The 15,324-nt window shown below is 43.4% G+C and overlaps 1 protein-coding gene across 3 annotated transcripts in view; it reads left to right on the top strand.

Annotated features, from left to right (window-relative positions):
- Positions 1-15,324, top strand: part of tex2 (testis expressed 2) — a 32,289-nt gene that overhangs the window by 2,547 nt on the left and 14,418 nt on the right. For 2 of the 3 annotated variants that reach the window (XM_046042206.1, XM_046042211.1), the window contains one exon: positions 13,519-15,301. In XM_046042206.1, the coding sequence (XP_045898162.1) occupies positions 13,544-15,301 (1,758 nt within the window). In that variant the 5' untranslated portion in view covers positions 13,519-13,543. Of the gene's footprint in view, positions 1-4,942; positions 4,975-13,518; positions 15,302-15,324 lie in introns of those variants that run through there. The other variant, XM_046042216.1, reaches the window with a different exon arrangement.

Raw genomic sequence — 15,324 nt, 5'->3', positions numbered from 1 at the left:
CTGGAAATCTGTGGCGATCAAATCTGAACACCTGCTATAATAATTTTATGTGTGTGTGTGTGTGTGTGTGTGTGTGTGTGTGTGTGTGTGTGTGTGTGTGTGTGTGTGTGTGTATGTGTGTGAGACAGGGTAGCGCTGCATGGAACGGCTGCTCCCTGCTTCGCTTTCCTCCCCTTCATTGTGTCTCCTTCATCTTGATTTCTCTTCACTCAATCCCGAACCTCATTCACAACTTGAACATTTTTACACATGCCCGTGGCTCCTGTCTGAATGCAAACACATGTGTTAGTATATTTTTTTGTATTACATATTCACATGCTGCATTTATCACCTTTGTTTTTGTACACTGACAGCTGTGTCCCACACAGAGGTGTGTTTGAAGATGAAGGGGGTTTGTGTCAGCAAGTCTAAAGGGAATAAGCTTAATTAGGCAAATTGCTGTGAGGGTAAAAGCAAACAGTGGCAGCTGAACCATCTGAATAAGCTGTTGTTTGAGGAATAAAAAAGGAGGTTGTCACAAGGCCTTCATTCTGTAACAGTGGTGATTCACAGAAAAGTTTAAAATATAACATTTACTAAGAAAACATTGGTGTGTGTGTGTGTTTGTGTGTGTGTGTGTGTGTGTGTAAAGCTGAAGAAGTGTGTTGTGCTGCAGTCTGCGCACTCTCAAGTTAAACTGTAGTTGACATTTTGAACAAAGTTAAAATAATTCAGCTTGAGGGCATCTTGCAAGCTGATTCTTCATGGTATGACCCAGTGTGTCAGAGTTTTAACTTTAAGCTCACATGGATCCACACTATGCTGATCAAGGTCATGACCATGTACATGTTTGTATGTGTCTCTGTGTCCTAATTGACAAATTTAAGACGTTAATTCACTAATTAATAAACTAATTGTATAGTGATGACCTTAGATGCTGAAATTCAAAGTCATATACGTTGACTACAGCAGGAGAAATTGGTGACAAGTATCTTTTAACTGCTCTGACTGGGCTGGAGATACATCCCCAAAAGTATGCAGGCACATACATTTCTATACCTTTGTGCTGGGGGAATTTTTTTAATGATTTGGGGTCCTTTGTTCAAATTTAGTTTCCAATCTTTATGCTACAACAAACTGATATTTAAGACAATAGTGTGCTTCCAACTTTGTGCTACAGAAACAAACGCCCTTTCCTGTTTCAACATGACAATGCCCCCCATGCACAAAGCAAGGTTCATAAAGTAATGGTGGAAGAACTTGACTGACCCGCACAAAGCCCTGACCCCATCCAACACCTTTGAGATGGGTTGCACCACATGCAAGCCAGGCCTTACTGCCCAACATCAGAGGATGACCTCATTGACGCTGTTGTGGCTAAGTGGGAGCAAATTTATGCAGACAGGTTTCAAAATCTTGTGGTAAACCTTCCCAGAAGAGTGCAGTTATTATGGCAGACAAATGCCCACTGACTTGGAATGAGATGTTCAACCATCACAAATGGACGTCCACACACTTTTGCCCATGTAATGTATCTGTGGTTAGAGTTCTGGAGAAGAAAATGCAAATGTGATCTGAAAAAGCCACACTGATGATGGATGTGATACTGATGCTAAGTGCTGAGGAAAGAGTGACTTTGCTTATGGATTGGTTTGCAAGATAACACACACACACATGCAGCACTATTCTGATGTGACAGGACACACACATGCATGAGTTCATTCACACATGAACTGTACATGCACATTATCGTACATTGTTTAAATGGAAAAGCCGGTGGAGCAGCCGTCAGCGCTTGTCACTGGGACCGGCAGCCACAAGTGTCACAGGTAATGGCTTGTGACGCTGCTGTGTATGTGTGTGTATGCACTCTCTAACCAGCTATTTACCAGGATGTGAATTTAATAAAAGCACACTGACAAAGCACATACTTCGCAGCTGACCTATCCTATAAGCAGTGATTTACTGCCCCTGGAAAAAGAAGTTATTCTGCTAAAGCTACATCTGTTTGTGCTTACACTAAAGAGAGAAACCAAGAGTAATGGGTGGTGCTTTCCTCTTCTTATGGCAAACAGGAAGTTAACATTAGAGAGAAAGGAGGAAGTCTGTTGACTAGATCACATACAGAGTTTTGACCTGCACACTGATTACACACTTGCTATGCACACACTGCACTGCACTCAGCAGGCAGGCTAGCCGGTTATATGTAGAGGTGAATGCAGTGCGGTTTAAGTGGAGGTTAACTGGCACACGCCTGCACTTCAAAACACATCATTGTGTTTATTTTGAATCCCACACTGTTCTGCTGCTGTAAACACTCACTAGGGCACCACATGTATTAATCCAAAGCTGAAAATGGTCCCCCCATTTTCTCCTGTTTGAGTAACATTTGCTAAAGGCTACAGTGCCCAGCTATTTTAGGAATTTTGTAGCCTTTAAAAAAAAAAGATGTTTATGCACCCTGTTCAAAACATTTACTTCTTCAGTGGGTTTGTTGGATTTGGTCTTTTTGTAGAATTTGTTGACAAAACAAAAAATATAGACTTACACTAGCCTCATCCTTTGGCTATGGCATTTGTGTGAGCCATACTGTGTCTCCATCAGCCTGTTATTACCACAGAGGATTTACATATGATCTATGCTTCCTTAGATTATGTATTTATCTTATTACATGGACACACACAGTACACACTTGACACTTGAGGTTTGAAGAGTGACACTGACAAGGTGCAAGGTACCATGTTAGGTTCTCCAGTCAGTGCCATTGACTAGACACCGATAGAGATCTGGAGTTGGTCCCTGGGCGCTGCACAGCGGCTGCCCACTGCTCCCTTGAGGGATGGGTTAAATGCAGAGAATGAATTTCGCAACATGTATGTGTATATGACAATAAAGTATCTTCTTCTTCTTTATTATTTTACAAATCACGGTTGTATAATGAGTTTAAGTTGTAGTTCTATTTATGCAACTCACAAAAAGTTATACAAAACTCATTTTTTATATAAAAATTATATACACTAGATCGGTGGATAAATAACAAGTGCAGTGCTGAGGATGACTTAAGTCGTCTCACGGCCTGTGGAAAGAAGCTGCTCTGAAGTTTGGTGGTACGACAGTGGATTCTTCTGTATTTCTTGCCAGACACTAGCAGGGTGAACAGGCTGTGGCTGGGGTGGGTCCTGTCTTTTAGTATCCTTTGGGCTCTTTGCAGGCACCTCACCTCACTGATATAACTGATGCTCGGTAGATGGGTACCAATAATCTTCTGAAATCCGGTCAATGGTGGTGGTGTCGTCCAACTTCACAACAGTGTACTCTCCATGTCGGGATGCAGTCGTGTGTACAGCATGAACAGGAAGGAGCTGAGCACACAGCCCAGGGGGCCTCCGGTGTTAAACACAAGAGTGGAGGAGGTGTGTCTGCCGATCCGAACTGTCTGGGGTCTGTTTGTGATGAAGTCCAATGTGTGACGATGTACAGTATTGGCCTTCTGGGCACTACTTACCTGGTTTACTACCATTCAGCTAAAGCGTATGCTATTAACGCAATACTGTTGCTTCTATATGTTATGTGCAAGGTAAGTGGGACTTATTACAGTTAGGTTTCTATGAGATTCTGTGGGTACAGCCTTATCTTAAATCACCTAAGATTCTACTATCTGATAACTGTTTCATGTTTGTTCTATTTAAGATGGAGAAAATGAGCTTTTCTGTAACTGACAATTCAGAAAAGTGTCGACTGGTTCTCACTTACCACCACTGCTGCTGACTTTGTGTGACTGTGTTACTAATATGCTAATTATGCTCAGTCTCAGTGCTGATGCCTCTATTGTGTGGCACATCACTGTCAAAATGGGGGGGGGGGGGATATATAAGTGGATTGGATATTTTGAGCTGCTTTCAGTGGCCTAGAATCTTGTAATGATGTCGGTCTGTCTGGCAGGGCTGCCTCTCGAAGTCTAGGAGCAGGAACTTGGGGTAAATACCGTGTACAAATTTTATGTAAATGGTTTCTTTTTGTTATCACCCTGAGAGTGTGCGACAACCCTACACAGTGATCCATGTGTACTAATTTCAAATGTTAGGATTCTTTTTTCTTCTTCTCTTATTAGTCACAGGCTGTTATCTTCCCGTCCTCATTTTCACAGTCTTCCTTTTATGGCTTTCCATCACTAATCAGACTTACTGTATTTCCTGCACTCCCACAATTCTGCACAACAGCACTAAAAAAACACGGGCCACTTCTTCCTTGTGGTCATACAGGATAATAGCATAACAACATTTCTAATATTAATCTTTGTCTGCAAACACTCTCACAGATGATGTTTGTCTCTCTCTGTCTCTGCACCCCCACGTCTCCCTCCATTCATCATGCAATTGGGTGGATTATGACTAATACCAAACCCTACGGCTGTTTGCTGGGCTGTCAAGCAGCTTTTCACAGATTATAAATTGTTTAATATATTTGGATGCTTGCGTGTTTATGTGTGCGTTCAGTCAGGACTGCGCGTTCATCCACCTCAAACTGTCAAAATCGGGTTAGGCGGCACCAGACTCACACGCGAATGTGTAGGCTATTGATGTTGACAGCCATAATTAGAGGTAATTAATTGATCAGACACTCTTTAATAATTGAGACAATGTTCCCCAATACAGCTAAATGATGCCTACAAACACACAGATTTCTCTTCGTCATTCACCTTTCTCAAATAGTTAGATCCAAGCCTTTTCCATTCTTTTGTGTGCTTTTATTTAGTGCCTACGCATACCACACACACATACACAGTCCAGAGACCATGGTTATACAATGAGGAAGAGCTGCCCTGTCAAACAAAAGGATGCAAGTGCCGAGCAAGATGAAAGCTTCACTGTTGGCATGGCAACCACCAGATGATCTGCACGGCTAGGTTTGATGTTTGACATGTTGATGGTGGATTCTGGGTTAGAGAGAGAGAGAGAGGTGAAGAAAACTGGTTTGATCCAGCGCAGCAGCTGCGTGAGTGCTCTTTATCTCCCTGGCTGTTGTTTTATTGTTGTTTTATTCTCCTTTTCATTAAGAGAGGGCTATGTGATTCAGAGCAGTGATGCTCACCGTTCGAAACCTCTGCCCAGTGTTTCCTCTGATGCTACCGGGGCTCATAATGCTGCCAGTGGATCTGCTCAGACCCCCGTGCAGCTCTGTGCACAGTTTGTGTGTTCATACGTGCAGGTTTGAGTGCATGTCTGTTGCTGTTTGCTGCTGCAAATGTATTGTCTAACAGCCGCATTGACACATCACACATTAATGTTGCTCACTGTCAATATGATGGAACAACTACATCAAAACAGTTTGTAAAACCGGCTGAGAATTTATATTTTCTTTGCCATTAATATGAAAATAGTTTGGTCAGATACAACTTGGCCTCTAATTTGTGACATTTTATAGAATAATAAATTAAGTGAATAATGGAAAACTATTGTCACTAAGTAATAGCTAGTTGCAGCCCTAATATTGAAAACTGGCATAAAAAATTATGTTGCCTGCAGCTTAGTTAAAAAAAAGTTTATACAGTTTTAGTTAAACCTTAATGAGCACTGGCTTGTGTATGGCAGATACCACTGTGGAGAGACCAGTCATGCTTCAGAACAGCTATGCTTATGTCACTTTTTCGCCTTGTCCTGGAAAGCAAGTCATCTCTCTTGAGGCTCCGTCCTCTTCTTTTCCTCCGCGTCCGCCCCTTTATTCCTCCGCCCATCTGTCCTCCAGCGAGCGCTTTAAGTGGCCAGCCCCGGTGTTATGGGACTAACACCTCAACAGCTATTTTAAGAACTGCTTCTTGTGTTGCTTCCTCACTGTTAAGAGTCAGGTCAGGAGTTTCCCTCTATGGTAAGCGAAAGAGGGTGTAGTTCGGCCTGCGTGTCGCCTTGTAAAGACGATGTGATGATGAACCGGCCATCCTTTTCGTCCATGTTAAGCTCATCTTCCTGCCCCTTGTCTATTTTCCTGTCTTAATTCATTGTTTTTTTTCAGAAGAAACAATGGAAACATCCAGTGAATATTACTTTCTTGTCATTTCTCCCTTTATTCCCTTGCTGCATTCCTTTATATACTGTAAGTGGACAGCACATTTACATATACTGTATGTGAGAGCGCAGTACTGTATATGAGTGTAGTGTAACTAGGGTGCTAGTGATGACTGGGACCAGTGTTCCCTGGAGAGAGCAGTGGAGCATGAAAAAAAAAGGCTTGTGGTGTGTTTACCCGCCCTGCTGCAGAATCTGAGTCAGTGGCCCCTTGTGTGCTGGAGGACAAGGGGCCCTCTTCAGCCTTTCTGTTGAGCTCTCTGCTCAGTACCTGACTCCCTCAGTCCACAGTCCCTTTGTTTTGTAGCTTTTGTTTACATTCGTACATGTCCAGGCACAGAGGACTGCATTAGTGTCAATCGACTGCCCCATCAGCCCCTCTCTCTCTCTGTGCATCCCGTGTTCATCTCCCATCTCTCCGTCTCACCCAATCTATCTTCCCGCCGTCACCCTCCCTTTTGAATGCCTCACCGACTTGCTTCTTCCTTGTCTCGCTCTCCATTTTCCTCCTGCCCCATTTTTCAGTCATCTGCTTAGTATGCTCCGGACGCCCATCTTCATTTCTTTTCCTTGCTTTACTTTTCCATTTGATCTCCCCTCTGTGGAAGTCTGGCATGCTAAACCTAATATCCTTCAGCAGAGGTCATGTCAGTGTGTCCTCGACACCTGCTGACGCATCCAATCACATCAGCACACTGTTACTTGTCAAGTCAAGTCAATTTTATTTATATAGCCCAATATCACACGTCACAATTGCCTTAAGTGGCTTTAACATTTAAAGAGAAGTATTCCGTAGTTCAGGGATTTTTCAAATGCAACCAAGGGACTAAACTGACTTGTTTCTGGCATAAATTAGGGTGGCCTGATAAAGACAGAATTGGGAAGTTCTCAGCTGAAAAATTTAACAGAAAATACAACAGAAATACCCACAAAATATATCATGATGCAAATTATCCCACTTTGACCGTGGTTTGTTCAGCCCACATCCTCCTCGTCATTGTAAGGCTGTGGATGTGTTCTTTCCAAATCAGAGCACAGGCTTGAAAGTGGGTTTTTTAAAAGCCAAAAATCTCAGCACCTGCGGAAGTAACTGATGAGTCATTGATATTGATCCATGACTAACTCCATAACTCCCACAAATACAGATATGTTGTCGCCATTTTGTGCTTAGAGACTGTAAAAGTCTTAAAGGGTAAATCTACTTATTAAAGTCTGTTTACAGGGGTCAGGGAGTACTACTGCAAATGTCATGTATTTTATCATTCACTGGGGCATTTTATTTCATCTTTCTCTCTGTGTCTCTGTGACGCACTTTGTACTTTGTTTTGATAAGTGGTCTTTAAATAAAGTGTAATAATTTAATGATACGAGAAAGAAGCTGTATAAAGCCTTTTGTGGCTTCAGAGGGAGCTGCATGCAAGTCAGATAAACTGACTCAAGTGATGTCATGCTGAGCGTGGGTTGGTGCTGGAGACTACAAGTTTTAAAATGAAAGAAACCTGGGGTGTGGAGTTAGAGAGAAATAAGCTCACCAGACCTCTGTAGCCTACTCCTCATCTTTGCTTGTGGTTAGCACATCGAAGCTACATTAGCTTCTACTAGCATAACACACCCAAATTCTCAGACCAACCTGTTGGCTGTTGAGTTGCATTGTGGGTAATGTAGGCGCTGGATTTTGATAAGGAAGAATAATGTATCCGTATTTTTACTGTCTATTTCCTGTGCTATAAAACATGTTTTATATGGGGGGGCACTCTTGTATAAGGACAGTGGGTCCTCAGGGCGTGAAAGAACACACGTACACACTCGCCCCCCTCCCACAGGCTTACCCTTTTACCCTGCTGCTTTTAACTTGCCTCCCCTCCTCTCTTGTCTTCTGGGGTGCTGGCTTTAGCTGATTAGAGTGGCCATGCTTGCTTTGTTTAATTGGATGAGTTTTGTCTCCATGCCAGACTCACCTCGACTCCTGTCCTCCTCCTCCCCCTCCTCCTCCTCCCCCTCATCCATCCATCTAAAACAAACACAGGCAGTGGTGCATTAATGAGAGGAAATAACTACAACTGTGGGTGTGTCAGCAAACATTGTGCAGTTTGCGCTTTATTCTACCTGAAAGGCACTAGATGTGTTTCCTACATGTCATCCATGTTTTAGCTCTCATGTAGCATAAGATCTTTTGAGCTATGCATGAGTTTAATTCATAGTAATACTTTCTTTTATGTATGTTAAAACTATGCAAAAAAATGGCTGTAACTTTTTTATATACAGTCTATTAACTGTCCAAATACAAATATGCACCAGAGAAATTGAAATGTACAAGTAAATAACATAGAAGATGCCGGTATCTACAAATTTATGTAGGCTATATTTTAATCACTAAGTAGCTCCATACAAGCATAGAGAGGTGCAACTAAGAATTATTTTCATTATCAATTAGGCTTCCATCTATTTTCTTGATTAATCAATTATTAATATGTATTATTATTATCTTTTAGTCTATTAAAAGGTCAAAAGGTTGTTAATACCTTCCAACAGCCCAAAATTACATCTTTAAATAGCTTGTTTTGTCTTACAAACAGTCCAAATGTCAGTTGCTATCCCTTATCACAAAGATAAAGCAGCTATGCCCATTTAACAAACTAAAACCAACAAATGTTTGGCAGTTGTGCTTGAAAATTAGTAATGAGTAATTAATCAAAAAATTTGCAGATACATTATCTCTCGGAAATCTGTGTAAAATTGTTCCATTCAACTCTATATGCGTTGTGTTTAAATCTTATGTGTTTTTTCAGTTGTGTGTGTGCATGTGGTAGTACACATGTGGCGTGTACTTTTTGTGGTGGTACACAAGCTACACATTTAACATGACAGACGCCTTCCTAAAACCTGACTCCTGAAAAAACAGACCTGAACTCAGGCATTCTTCTCTGCTCACCCTGTCAGCCTCCACAGTGCTGTAGTCCGTCCTTCAGGCTTTAATGACAACAACAACCACTTCCATCTCTATGGCTCTCTCTCCCCACTCAATTATCCCCTCCCCATCACTTTCTCTTGTCTGTGTCATCCTCCCCATTTTCTCTCTCAATCTTTGCCTTTCTGCTGTCTTTAAGTGAATTCCACTTCAAAAGCTTGTTTCTGAAAGGTTGTATGCAGCCTTTACAGACCCCCCGAGGGTCTTCATCTTCCTCCTTTTTGTTGCTCTTCTTTCTGTCTCTCTCTTTCCTCGTTTTTTATTCAATCTCCTGTGCCCCTAGCACAGCCACGACAGAAGCAACACACACATACCCAAAATGACACACACAAAACCCACTGTATCAGAGGCAAGTGAATGGCTCGCTGGGAAAGTCAAATGTGATGTTATCCCAGCAAATACAATCTCTGGAGATGTGGTGCCAACCAGAGAGCCTAAAGGGGCACCGGGGCTTCTCAGAAACGCAGACAATCACACAAGCTAACTGCTCTGCTGATCACCTCGATCCCTCATTCCATTACATATTTTTTTATCAACTGGCAGAAAGCCAGAGTGACTTTGTGTGTGTGCAAATAGCATGTTTGTGCGTATCATTCTGTGCATGGGTGTGCGGTGTCTCAGAAAAGTGAGTACACACCTCACATTTTTGTAAATAATTGATTATATCTCTTCATGTGACAACACTGAAGAAATGAGACTTTGCTGCAATGAAAAGCAGTGAGTGTACAGCTTGTATAAAAGTGTAATATTGCTGTCCCCTCAAAATAACACATCACACAGCCATTAATGTCTAAACCGCTGGCAACAAAAGTAATTACACCCCTAAGTGAAAATGTCCAAATTGTCTGTCCCCCGTCTGGCCCGGTGACAAATAAATTTAAATAAATAATAAAACAGACAAAGGAGTATATTAATACTCTCTTGTTAAAGTAAAATCTGTCTGGCACAATATGGTATCCAGCCCCTCATACTCTATACCAGGCTGCCGGGCAGGACAAGTTTTTTAAAAATCAAACAAAAAAAACAAACAAATTGGGGCCAAAGTGTCAATATTTTGTGGCCACCATTATTTTCCAGCACTGCCTTAACCCTCTTGGGCATGGAGTTCACCAGAGCTTCACAGGTTGCCACTGGAGTCCTCTTCCACTCCTCTGTGACGACATCACTGAGCTGGTGGATGTTAGAGACCTTGCGCTCCTCCAACTTCCGTTTGAGGATTCCCCACAGATGTTCAATAGGGTTTAGGTCATGCTTGGCCAGTCCATCACCTTTACCCTCAGCATTTTTAGCAAGGCAGTGGTTGTCTTGAAGGTGTGTTTGGGGTCGTTATCATGTTGGAATACTGCCCTGCGGCCCAGTCTCCAGAGGGCGGGGATCATGCTCTGCTTCAATATGTCACAGTACATGTTGGCATTCATGGCTCCCCAGTGCCGGCAGCACTGATGCAGCCCCAGACCATGACACTCCCACCACCATGCTTGCCTGTAGGCCACACATGCTTGGCACCATCTGAACCAAATAAGTTTATCTTGGTCTCATCATACCACAGGACAGGGTTCCAGTAATCCATGTCCTTAGTCTGCTTGTCTTCAGCAAACTGTTGGCTTTCTTGTGCATCATCTTTAGAAGAGGCTTCCTTCTGCAGACCAATTTGATGCAGTGTGCAGCATGCAGTCAACTTCTTTAGTCGACCATGGTGAAGGCTGTTCTGATTGCACCTGTCCTGTTGAACTGCTTTATGCCTTGGCCACCGTGCTGCAGCTCAGGTTCAGGGTCGTGGCAATCTTCTTATAGCCTAGGCCATCTTTATGTAGAGCCATTATTAACCATTATTTTTTTCAGATCCTCAGAGAGTTCTTTGCCATGAGGTGCCATGTTGAACTTCCCCTGATTAGTATGAGGGAGTATGAGAGCGATGACACCAAATTGAACACACCTGCTCCCCATTCACACCTGAGACCTTGTAACACTAACGAGTCACATGACACTGGGGAGGGAAAATGGCTAATTGGGAACAATTTGGACATTTTCACTTAGAAGTTTTCTCACTTTTATTGCTAGCGGTTTAGACATTAATGTCTGTGTGATGTGTTATTTTGAGGGGACAGCAAATTTACACTGTTATACAAGCTGTACACTCACTACTTTACATTGTAGCAAAGTGGCATTTCTTAAGTGTTGTCACATGAAAAGATATAATCAAATATTTACAAAAATGCGAGGGATGTACTAACTTTTGTGAGATACTGTATATGTGTGTACATGCTTGTCTTGCGCTGCCTGTTTGATAATGCTAACCAGGCATGATGGACTCTATGCAATGTGGAGGAATGAACGGGCACAATAACTCAATAACAACTTGAGGCCTCATTCAGTGAAATCACTTGAATGATTTTGTTTCCGCTGTGTTGAGACTGTACAATAGAAGCCTTGTTCCTGTGATCACTGGAGCCTAATAGTTCAATTATATTCTGCATATATTTGTGCTTGGGTTGGGGAAAGAGCTTTTTTTTATATTTATGTTTATGTTTTTAGAGCCCCATAAAGCACAAAAATAATGCAATACATGACAGTCATAGCCTGGTAAAAGACACAATTTAAGGACTAAAAGACAGACAAAACAAATGAAATGAGCTGTATCAGAACAATATTGGGCTATAAATATAAATGAGCAAAAATACTGATATTGATTGCATTTTTGTTGATTGAAATCTCTGCATTTTGAGGTTGATAATTTTAAATGAGTTTGGACACACAATATCTCCACCCTCAGTTTTAATCTTTTTACATCAACAATGGGTTAAATGACTTTGTGCAATGTGAAGGATGTTGCTCTTAATGTCAAACCCTCAGAGAATTATCACCTGACTCTGCAGTTGCCCTCAGTTATAAAGAGCATCTTTCCGCTCATTGTTGTTTAATGGCCCTCAACTGTACTGTTTTGGTTCAGTCTCAACGCTTTCATTGTCACCATTTTTACAGCAGCAGCACTCAATTAAAAGCTTTCAATAAACAGACAAATGGCAGACAGACAGACAAACATAACATTTAGCCTTTAAAGATCCAGATATTTCCCTTTGGAGTAGGTGTTGACCAGAACACAGGTAAAATGAAAATACTTGACTTCACCAGTGTTTGAAGAGGAAAACACTAAGTCCCAGAACTCCCCTTATTTGCATGTTGCCGTGTACCCCCACCCAAACACATACAACTTGTACAAATGAGTGTATTAGTACAATGCAGCAGTTTAAATACACAACCAACATTTATATTGTTAATTACTGTGTTTTGTTCTTCATTAAATCCATGTGCAAGGAAATGGGCTGGTAGTTAGTCCCTAATATGTTCAACATTTGAAAGTTTGCTGTAGCTGGTCAACATTTACCCCATCCAGGCTGTAATTGGTCGGTTCACAAAAAGTGACAATGACCAGAAACAAAAGTTGAAAATGTTTCAACAAAAGGTACCCAATAAGGTTGCCCTTAATTCCTTTAAGTGTGTGACACAAACGATCTGTTGACTTTGTGCCCTTGTAGAGCCAGGCTTTGTAAAGTTTATATAATTTTACTTAGACTAGCCGCCGACAGAGAAAGGCAGGCAGACAACAATGGGAATAAGTGAGAGTAATGTAGTGCACCATGGGTAATGCAGTTTATTTAGGGCTATTTTGAATCGCCTAGGGAACCTGATATGGAGTGGGCAGAAAAGAGTGCCAGCAGCTTCACGGAGTAAAAGGTAGAAGTGCCGGTAGTGCGTACCGGTGAATACCAGACCATTTCAAGCACTTGACTTCAACAGGTAGCCAGAAATAAGTCCACTAATGAATGTTGTTGTCGCTTTGTATGTGATAGATGTGTGAAAAAAATCCGTTGTTTGCAACTCGTAATGCCATATCATCTTTTTAAGGTGATAATATGTCAGCATTATTTTCAACTCATAGCACTGCCCCCAACTGGACAAAACTAAATCAGTTTTAAGTTATAATAATCATAATTTCATCCATCCACTAGTCAGTAGTAGCCTTCCCTTTGTTTGTCCTTTTTCATCCTCACCACCTTACAGCATTTAGTCAGCTGAGGTCTGCCCTCCATGGAGGGTGGAGTTAAATACAGCCTTGCTCCTCAAGGCTCATGTGTTCTGAAGTAACCCATTAATCATGTTGCCATAGCGGGGGTGAGTGAATGAGTAGGATGCTTGTAAGACACAGAGGCCAGGCCTGAGAGCGAGTCTGTCAGCTACAGCCTTGCATAATGAGGGCTAATGATCGAGAAGCATGGACATACCTGTCCGGTCTACTCACATTAGAATGAATGAAGAGCTGTGAGGCTGATCTCTTGTATGCTATGTCCTGTGTGTGTGTGTGTATGTGGGGATCTCTGAAGTTATTTAATCACATTAGTGATTTGCACTGCATTTTCTCAACCTCCTTCCTTACACACACATGTTTCTTACCAACGTTTCTGTGGCTATTAACAGTGGATTGCTTATGTCTCTGTCTGTCGCTCCCAGGCTGTGAGCCCTGTGCAGGGTGGTGATGAGCACTCAGGGCAGCAGCAGCAGGGGAAGTGGCCAGCATGCTGACACTCCTCCCCCTCGTCACGCCCCTGGACCTAAGCTGCAGGTGCAGCGCTCCCTCTCTCGTGACACTATCACCATCCACTTCTCTGCTCTGGGGAAGGAGGAAGATGATGAGGACGAGGAGCTCTACGGGGTACCTGTTGCATCTGTTGGGGATAAATCTGGGCTTGGTAGTGCAGGGGGACTTCAAGGTTTAGAAGCTTCAGGGGCTGATGACCAGTCTATCACTACGGGCTTGGAGGCAAAAGAAGAGCTGCTGTTTGAATCTGCTGGTGTGGAGACCTCAGGAGTTGCGGTGCTTCCTGTTTCATCCACCACCCTATCTTTGCAGCCCTCAGACTCTGATCCACACACACCCTCTCTCGCCATGACTATTATCCCCACCTCCACCCACTCCCACCTGAGCTCCAACCCTCCTGCGAGCTCCTCCTGGCCCTCTGACCGACCCTCAGCCAATCCGCCGTCCACAAGCTCCAGCTCCTCCCCTTGCAAGTCTGCAGCGCTGACCTCCTCCAAACCTTTCCTCAGCCTGGTCAGGTCCTTGTCCAATGATGTTGAGTCTCGAGAAACCACTCCTGCGCCTACCACTGTTGCACCAACACACGCACGCCACCGTCACTTAATGAAATCTTTTGTTAAGTCTCTTTCCACGGACACTTCAAAGGCCGAACATCAAGAAGGGCCTCTTCATCACTATCTTCATCATCCCCCTCAACAGCAACAGCAAGGACAGCCATCCCATCGGCCTCCACCTCGCAACATGCAGCTCTTCAAACAGTTCTCTCAGCCTCGCTTATCCTCCTGCCCCGTCATCGTCACTCAAGCAGGTGGAGACTCCAAAACAGCCCCCTCTTCCCCCATAATGTCCCCAGATGGTAGGTCTTTCTTCAAGGTCCAAGAAGTGGAGGCCAGAATAGAAGATACCAGGCGGCGGCTGTCAGAGGTGATGTCAGACCCCCTGCAGCTTTTTAGTAAGATCATGGGGGACGAGTCTGGCATGGGAGCTGGTGGAAGTGCTACTCATCGGGCCAAATCGCTGTCCTCCAGTGCATCAGAGCTCAGTGGGTTGACAGCAGTAAATGGACATGCAGAAGGTAACAGCAACTATAGCATCAAGGAGGAGGAAGGGGCAGAAGGGGAAGAAGAGGAAGAAACCCCCACGGGTAAGGGCCCTGACTCTGTTTTTTTCTCCTTACCATCACAAGCACCAGCCCCACCCCTCATCCAGGCCTCCTCATCCACGTTCCCAAAGTCTCCTTCTCTAACCCTGGGCCGCTGCTCTATGTCGGCCCTGGTAGCGAGACAGGAAGACGAGGACTTCTGTGAACTGTACAGTGAAGACTTTGAGTTGTGTACCGATACAGAAACACCAGATGGGGATCGCCCTGGGTACCAGCAACCTCATACTGGCAGCGCTGGGTTGTGTAGTGAACTTGACACAGAGGAGGAGGAGAAAGAGGAGGAGGAGTTGGAGACTCTGCCTGTGACTGGCCTCATCTTACTGACACAGTTGGTGTACTGGTATTTAATCCTCCCAGTGCCACCATATGTGTGTGCAGTAGTGCATGGGATTGTAGCTGGGTTCATGTTGGCCTTGCTGGTACTTTGGCTGTCCTCTCCTCGATGCTCCTCATCAGGGACAAGAAGAGGGAGGCGAAGGATAGAGCCCTGGAATGTGGCTCAGCTGGATATCAAAGAACCAGGAATCTTCAAGGTAAGACAAAGCATGCCATGGAT

This window comes from Micropterus dolomieu, linkage group LG02, assembly GCF_021292245.1.
Source record: "Micropterus dolomieu isolate WLL.071019.BEF.003 ecotype Adirondacks linkage group LG02, ASM2129224v1, whole genome shotgun sequence".
Taxonomy (NCBI): Eukaryota; Metazoa; Chordata; class Actinopteri; order Centrarchiformes; family Centrarchidae; genus Micropterus; species Micropterus dolomieu.
This window is presented reverse-complemented; position numbering and strand designations above follow the sequence as displayed.